Here is an 8,967-nt window from a genome sequence, read left to right as displayed (position 1 = left end):
TAAATAAAACTATTTTTATTATTGATTGCTCCAAGTGAAAAATGAAAAAAGGCCTAGAAAAGTCAGTATAAATAAAAAAAGAAGGCTTTCAATTTGAAAATTACTTAATAGGAACGTTTTTTAAACTGTCGGCCGTTACTTTCCCTGAAGATGAAATTGTTAAAAGGAGATTTCCATTCCAACTTGCTTCCCCACTTCCATTCACGACGAGATCCGCCTGCAATTTTTCCCAAACTTTTTTCTTCGGGTTGAGAACTTCGTCCGGATTTCCAGACTCGTATCCTTCAACGACTATTTTTTCCCCAGGAAGACTTCCTGCCGGAGGTCTCAGGGGTTCTACTGCTTTAGTCGGTTCATCTCTGATTAGAGAAAAAATTAATATTTATTACCAGCCTCACAGACCTTTACGAAAAATATATATATATTTAATTTGATCCAAGTGGGATTTTGAAAAAAAAAAAATAATATTTACTTCCCAAAAATATTTTGCTAGCAATTGTAAAAAAGAAAGAGGATAGGAAAATTGGGGGTTCCCGCATCTGTTTTACCGGCCGATGGTAAACGGATTTATAATATACCGACAGTCGATAAAGTAGAAATATGTGCATTGATTCGATTCTAGATTTGGAATTAAATTTAGGCAGAAATTTTCAAAAGAATAATTAAATTTTTAACACAATAGTGGAATTTTTAATCCAAAAAGATAAATTCTCAACAAAAAAAGGGTCATGGTTTATATTTGAATAGAAAAAGATGTAATTTATGCAAAAAATTTTTTTAACAAAAAAATGAATTTTCAACAAATAACGATTTTTCACTCACGAAAGATATAAAAGTTCACCTAACTTTTGGAAATATGACTTTTTCGAAATTTATTTTTTCATTAATTAATATTTTAATAACAAATTTTATTCCAAATAATAATTTATTTGTTAAGTTTGAAAGTTAATTTTCTGTTTTGAAAAATCAGCTTATTTTGTTAAAAAAATCAAGTATTTTAGTTAGATACTCATATTTTTCGTTGAAAAATCACTGTTCTGGTTGAAAATAAAACTAGAAAATTAAACTCTTTTGTTAAAAATGCATTTTTTCGTTTGTTAGAAATGCATCTATTCAAGTAGAAGGTTTTAGTTGAAAATTCATCACTATGTTAGAAATTTTTTTTAACTGAAAATTTAGTTATCAATTTTTGCCATCAAAACTGATATTTCTTGGTTCAAAATGTAACTCTACATGATAAAAAAAAGATCTTATTTAGTTGAAAATTCAACTATATTTGGTTGAGAATTCATGAATTTTGTTTAAATCGTCTTTTTGGTAGAATATTCTTGGTTAGAAATTCATCTTTTTGCTTCGAAATTCACTTTGTTAACTAAAAAGACGAATATAAATATGACTTTTCAGCAAAAAAATTAATTTTCTACGAAACTGATACATTTTTACCAAACAAAAATGAAGATTCAGTCCAAGAAAATGATTTTTACCAAAAAGGAGAAATATTAACTAAAAAAGGGGATTTTCGGTTAACAGTTCCTTCAAAGCGAATAAAAATTTTTTTTAATTACAGGAATTTCCAAGTATTTAAAGGGACTTCAAAGATTTTAAATGATTTTAAGGTATCACAAAGAATTTCAGCCATTTTTAATTAATTTCTCAATTTTTCAATGATTTCAAGAGAATAAAAAAATCAAGTTTGTTCCAAGGATTTTATAATATCTCAGGAGAATTCAAGAGAATTTTGAATCATTTAACTGGATTTCACAGATTTAAATAAGAATTTAAAAACACATTTTAAGGGCCGAAATTTTCGAAATATTTCAAAGAATTAAACTGAAAATAAGGAATTTTAAAGCATTAAATTTGATATCAAAGATTTAAATGAAGTATAAGAAATTAGGAAATAATTCAAAGTGATTTTTAGAAATTTCAAAATGTATCAAGAAATTCAAAAGAATTAGAGGATTTTTAAAGCATTTAATTTAATTTAATTTCAAATAAAAATTTCAAAATTAAGCAATTTATACATTTTGAAGTAAAAAATCCTTCATAAACTATATTTTCAATTAAATACAATTTCAAAGCAATAGATTTAGAATAAAAGGCTTTTATTTAATTTTAAATCCTATGTTCAAATATTGTTTCAGTCTGAAATATTTTATTTTTAACGCGTTGCGAATTGAAATTTTTTAATTAAAAAAGGTCACTCTTTCAATATTTAGCAATATTTGACTGTTTATTTAGAAGAGGGAATTAAAAATTAAAATTTTTAAAACTACAGAATTTCAGTATGTTAAATTAAAACTTTGAAGGTTACAATTTTATTTGTAAGTTGAAATTCATGTTCAAATTTATTTATTTTAAACCAAAAAATTTCTTTTTTACTAAAAAAGATGGCTTTTCAATAAAATATTCGAATTTTCAATAGAATAATTAAATTTTTTAAATAATAGTTGAATTTTCAACCTAAAAAATAAGTTCTTAACAAAACACTAGAACACTTCACATTTTAATCAAAAAAACATTGAATTTATACAACAAAAGAAAAAAGGATTTTGAAACGAAAAAGACGAATTTTCAACAAAAAACGATTTTTGATTCACAAAAGAAATAAAAGTTGATCTAACTATCCAACAATCTTAAAAAATTGTAAAAGTTACATTTTCAGTTACAAAATAAATTTTAAACAAAAAAAAAGGCTTTTAGACTAAACAGTTAAAAAAAAAAATCTTAGCAATGTATTTTATCTTTGACCCAAGTAGTTGAATTTTCAATAAAAAAAAAGTTAATTTTTAACAAAACAGTTCAACCTTGAACTAAAGAGATGAATTTTCAAATAAAAATTGTACGAAAAAAATTGAATTTTAAATCCAAAAAGACGAATTTTTAACCGCAAATTAATTAAACGTCTCTTAAAAGAGAATAATTATTACAATTTTTTTTTTAATAGTTGATTTTTCATGCAAAAAAGATTCCAACACTTTTTTCCAAGAAATATGGAATTTGTACAAAAACAGACGATTTTTTAATGAAAACAGACCATTTTTTTTTAAATTGAACTTTCATCCAAAAAAGATTTCAGTTCATTTTTCAACACCAAGATATAAATTTTAAACAAAAACAAAATTGGCTACAAAATATTTAAACTTTTAACAAAACAGGAGAATTTTCAACCAAAAACTAAGATTTTAAACAAAATTGTTGAATTTTCAAACAAACAGTTATATTTTTTTCAAGAAAGGTGTAATTTCTGCTAAAGCAGTTAAATTTTAAAATAAGAAAGACAAACTTTCAAAAAAGAGTTGATTTTTCAACCGAAAAGTTGCATTTTTATGCAGGAAAAATTAAAATTTTACTAAAATAGGTGAATTTTTATCCAAAAAGAATTCAATTGACTTCTGAACACAAAAAAAAGATGTAATATTTCTACTAAAAATATGAACTTTGAATAAAAAAGACAAATTTTCAGAAAAAAAAAAATATTTTTCATCCAAAAAAGATTTTAGTTGACTTTTCAGTAACAAAATATGAATTTTAAACAAAACAGTAAGTAATGCTCTACGAAAATAGTTGAATTTTTACCCCAAAAAGACAATTTTTTAACAAAACAGTTGAATTTACAACCAAAAAGGATATATTTTTTATGAAAATTGTAAAATTCTTATCAAAATAATAAAGTTTGTAACATAAAAGATAATCTTCAGGAGAAAGTTTTTACGAATTTGCAAAAATTACGTAAATGAATCACTATTAATTACTTTTTTCTCAAATTACTTTATATTACATTAATTACGTTCCTTGCAATAAATAAATATAATATAAATATGATAAATATGTAAATATAATAAATATAAATACATAAAGGTAATAAATTCGGGTCGATACGTATTTTGGAATAGTCTTGAATTCTTTTGAAATATTTTAGTGTATTTTTAAAGAATCCGCCAAATTTTTAATAGATTTCCATAATTTGAAGGGACTTTTTTTTTAATTTTAGCGTATTTTTAAAAATTCTAAAGCATTTCAAGAACAAACTTTCAATTTGAAATATTTTCGACAATTTTTTTTATTAATTTGAAGATATTATAAAGCCTTTAAAATATTTTAGGATAAGCTATTCAAGGATGTAAATGATTGTAGGTTTTTTTAAGCTATCAACGTATTTGAATACATTTTTCAGAATTTTGAACAATTTATTTAATATAGGTGAGGCATTTCGTAGGATTGCAATATTTTAAAGAATTTCAAAAGATATCAAAGGATTCGAAATATTTTTTGAAAATTTCAAAGTTACTCTGATTTTTGTTATTTATTTCAATAGTTTGAAGAGATTTCAAATACTTTAAAATATTTTAGAGTATTTCAAAAGATTCCAAGGAATTTAAATATTTAAATGAATTTCAAAAAAATTATTCACAATAAATGAAGGATTTCGTAAGGTTTCGAAAACTTGAAAAGATTTTCAAATATTTTTTTTCAATCCATGTGGAATTCGCCCTGATTTTTTAAAAATCCTTTTTAATTCTTCCAAATTCACTCAATTTGAATCAGTTCAATGGATTTTTACCAAGTTTTCGCTCAATGTATCTTGAAGGAATTTCATCAAATTCGTTTGAATGTCCTTTTAATTTTTCTAAACTCATTTTTAAATTCTTCCGATTCACCTTAAATTTACCTAAATTTATTCAAATTTTACTGAAACAAATGGATTTTTTCGATTAAAAAAAATTTGTCCCATTCAATTGAATTCTTTTAAATTCAAGTTCAGAAGAATTCCAAAGATTTCAGATAGCTTTCAAAATATTTGACAAAATTTTGAATGATTTGACAAAGATTTCAAAGATTTATAATGACGTGGAAGATTTCAAATTTTGTTTTAAGTTTCATCTAGATTTCAAAGAGTTCAGAAAGATTTTGCAATTATTTCAAATAATCCAAATATTTCAGAAAATTTTGAAAGATTTCATGAAGATTCCTGAAAAATTGCACAAAAATTTAAATGACTTAACAAAGATTTGAAAGATTTAAAAAATAAATGAAAGATTTCACAAAGATTTCATATAGATTTCAAACAATTCAGAAATATTTCAAAAACTACTAAAGATTTTAAGGAATTCACAACGATTACAAAATTGTTGAAAGATTCCACAAAGATTTCACAAATATTTCACACAGATTTTAGAAGATTTAGAAAGATTTTGAATGATTTAACCAGGATTTCAAAGATTTCTAAATTACATGAAAGATTTTATAAAAATTTCAAAATGTTTTTAAAATGTTCCAATATATTTTAAAGAGTTCAGAAAGATTTCGAAATATTTCATAAAGATTGCAGATATCCCAAAATATTTCAAAGAAATCATAAAAATTTCAGAAGATTTCGAAAAACTTCACAAAAATTTCAAAATAACTGGAAAGATTTCGCAAAGATTTCACATATTCCAAAAGATTTCAAAGAATTTCCAAATAATTCAGAACATTTCAAAAGATTAAAAAAGCCCAGAAAGATTTTTAAAAAATTTCAAAAGATTCCGAAAGACTTTGCAAAGATTTAAAATATTCCAAAAGTTCAAAGACTTCACAAATATTTCTAAAGATTACGAAATATTTTACAAATATTTCGAATAATTGTACCAAGATTTAAAAATGCCTTGAAAGATTTCGTAAGGATTTCAAATATTCCAACAGATTTCAGAATTCACAAATATTTTAGAAAATTTCGAAAGATTTCACAAAGATTACAAAAAAATTTCATAAAAATTTCATTCAAAGATTTCAAAGTGGTATTAAAGATTTTACCTATCTTTCAAACAATTTAAAAACTTTTCAAAAACTCATAAAGATTTTAAAGAATTCACAATTATTTACATTTTTTTGAAATATTGTACAAAGATTTTAGAAGATTTCACAAGGTTTTTTTTTAAAGAATTGAAAATGACATGAAAGATTTAATAAAAATTGCAAAATGTTTTTAAAAATTTCCAAGAGTTCAGAAAGATTAAAAAAAGATTTCGAAAGATTTTTCAAAGATTTAAGGAATTTTAAAATGCCTAATGTATTTTAATACATTTTCCAGAATTCCTGGAAATCCGATTATAGAATTTTACGGGATATTCTGATATTTTAGTGGATTGAAAAAATATATTCACGAAAAGTGAGATATTTTGTAGGCTTTTAAAAATTTGAAGAGATTTTCAAACATTTTTTGGAATTCACCCTTACATTCTTATTAATTTATCCTAAAATCTTTTAAATTCTTCGGAATTGTTTAAAATTTTTTTAATTTACTTGTATTCTTTAAAATAATTCTTTAAAATAATAAATATTAAAATATTTCAAGGAACTTAAAAAGATTTTAAACGATTTGAAATATCTTAAGTTATTTAAAAAGATTACAAAGACATTTTTTATTCATTTGAGTCATTCAAAGAGATTTAAAAGGATTCAAAATATTTTTTGAATTTTTGAAAAGTTACCCACAATTTTTTAAATTTATTTAGTAGCTTGAAGGTTTTTAAAAACTTAAAAATATTTGAGGGTATTTTAAAAGTTTCTAAGACCTTTTCAAAAGATTTAAATATTTTCCGTGGATTTCTACGATTTTAACGGATTTTAAAAACACTCAAAGTATTTTAATACTTTTTCCAGGATTTCAAGAAGTAGCAGATTTCATGTAATTTTATGAGATTTTATAATATTTCAATGGATTTTAAATAATTTATTGACAAAAAGTGAGGGATTTCGTAGAATTTCCAAATATATTCAAATATTTTTTGCAATTTATTTGGACTTTGCCCTGAATTCTTTTAAATCCTTTTGAATTTTTCTAAATTCACTCGATTTGAATTAATTCAATAGCACTCAAAATGGAACTTTTGAGTTTCAAACTTAAAATTGATCTTAAAAGTTTTTTAATTCAAAAATTTTATATTCAAATGTATTAATTAATTATATAAAATTAATAAAAATTAAAATGTATAAAATGGAAGTACTTTCATAAATTATGTAGATCTCAAAGATTCGGATTCAATTCTCAAAATATATGTCTACATTATAATTTCCAATGCTCTATAAATTAAAGAATCAATCAGTGAACTCTAAAATTTTCAAAATTATATTATTTTAAGCAATTTTAAGCTAGAAAGATCAAAAATTAAATTTTTTTAAAACTGAACACTTCTTCAATTCTTTTCATCTTAAATAGTTTATACACCCTTGAAAAGATTCAAAATTGTAGTTCAAAGTCTTCAGAAATCTAAACATTGCTTTATATTTTTCAAATTTCAAATTAGTTTTCAAATTTGTTCCGAACTTTTAAATATCTGTTAAAATGAATCGAATTTTTCCTACGATTTTTCGAAAATCCTGCAAATAAAAAAAAAAACATTCCTTGAAATATTCCAGATTCTTTTTTGACAATTTTGGAAAACTTTAAAAATTTTTTTAAATATTGTCTTCAACAAATTTTTACAAATGAAATCATTTTCAATTTTCCTAGGAAACTAAAAAAAAATGTTTTTTGATTCTTTTGAAGCCCTACCTAAAAAGCTTCTAAATTGTTTTTTTAATTATACAAAAATTTATATTTTCTTATAAATTTTTAATACTTAAAGTACAGATCCATTTGAAAATATTTTATTCACAGTGAATATCATAATTAAAAAATATAATTAAGAAAACTACTTTTAAAAACTTTTGAAATCGAACTTCATAAAATTCTTTTAAATCTCGTTTTTGTTTTTTTAAACTTATTTCAAACTTACTCATTTTAATTAATTTTGAAAATATTTTTGGATTGTTTTGGATTCACTCGATTGTTTTTTAGATTCCGTTTGATTTTTAATTAATTTCGTCCAATTTTTTTCATTTTGCTTAAATTCCTTTAAATTCTCTCAAATTGTCTGAAAATTATATATTTTTTAACATTATTCTTTGGAATTTACCCTGAATTCTTTTAAATTCTTTGGAATTCTCTTCCATTTTTAATGCACTTGAATTCTTATAATTTCACTTAATTCTAATTAATTATACAAAATTTTAAAAGCCTTTACTTTATTATTACGGAATTTTTTTAACCTCACCTTGATTTTAAATTAATTTCGTCCAATTTTTCTCATTTTCCTTAAGTTTCTCAAAATGCTCTAAAATTGTATTCTTTTTTTTTGTTGGAAATTAGTAGAGTTTCAAAGATTTAAAGAGATTTAAAATTATTTTTTGGAATTTACCCTGAATTCTTTTAAATTCTTTGGAATTCTCTTCAATTTTTTTTTATTCTTTTAAATTTTTTCGAAATTCACTCGATTTTAATTAATTCAATTAATTTTTTAAAAAGTTTTTCTTTAATTTATCTTGAAATCTTTTAAATTCAACCTTAATTCGTAGGAATTTCATAAAATTCTTTTCAATTTTTCTCGTTTTTCTAAAATTCCTCTAAATTCTCTACAATTTTCTGAAAAGTTTTGGTTAGAAATTAGTAGTTTCAAAGATTTGGAGGGATTTAAATTTTTTTAATTTAACCCTGAATTCCTATTAATTTGCCCTGAATTCTTTTCAATTCTTTTGCATCCTCTTCAATTTTTTTTAATTCACTAGAATTTTTCTAAATGTATTCAATTCTAATAATTATATAAAACTTTAAAAGCTTTTACTTAATTAATTCGGAATTCTTTTAATCTCACCTTGTAATTCGATTAATTTCATCGAATTCTTCTCGTTTCCCTTAAATTCCTCGAAATTCTCTCAAATCTTTTGGTTAGAAATTGAGTTTTCAGATATTTGAAGAGATTAAAAATTATTTTCTGGAATTTACCCTAAATTTCTGTTAATTTACACTGAATTCTTCTAAATTCTTTGAAATTGCCTTTAAATTTTTTAATTCACTTCAGTTCTTCTAAATTTACTCAATTTTACTCAATTCAGTTGATGTTTAAACAGTTTTTCTTTAATTTATCTTGAAATCCTTTAAATTCA

The 8,967-nt window shown here is 22.5% G+C and overlaps 1 protein-coding gene across 2 annotated transcripts in view; it reads right to left on the bottom strand.

Moving 5' to 3' along the window:
* LOC117168913 (tyrosine--tRNA ligase, cytoplasmic) overlaps nt 1-8,967 on the bottom strand; it is a 42,325-nt gene continuing 33,358 nt past the window's right edge. For both annotated transcript variants that reach the window (XM_033354876.1, XM_033354867.1), the window contains one exon: nt 1-359. In XM_033354876.1, the coding sequence (XP_033210767.1) occupies nt 101-359 (259 nt within the window). In that variant the 3' untranslated portion in view covers nt 1-100. The remainder of the gene's footprint in view (nt 360-8,967) is intronic.

This window comes from Belonocnema kinseyi, chromosome 1 (assembly GCF_010883055.1).
Source record: "Belonocnema kinseyi isolate 2016_QV_RU_SX_M_011 chromosome 1, B_treatae_v1, whole genome shotgun sequence".
In the NCBI taxonomy this organism is placed as follows: Eukaryota; Metazoa; Arthropoda; class Insecta; order Hymenoptera; family Cynipidae; genus Belonocnema; species Belonocnema kinseyi.
The sequence above is the reverse complement of the archived record's forward strand: the minus strand, read 5'-3'. Positions and strand labels throughout refer to the sequence as shown.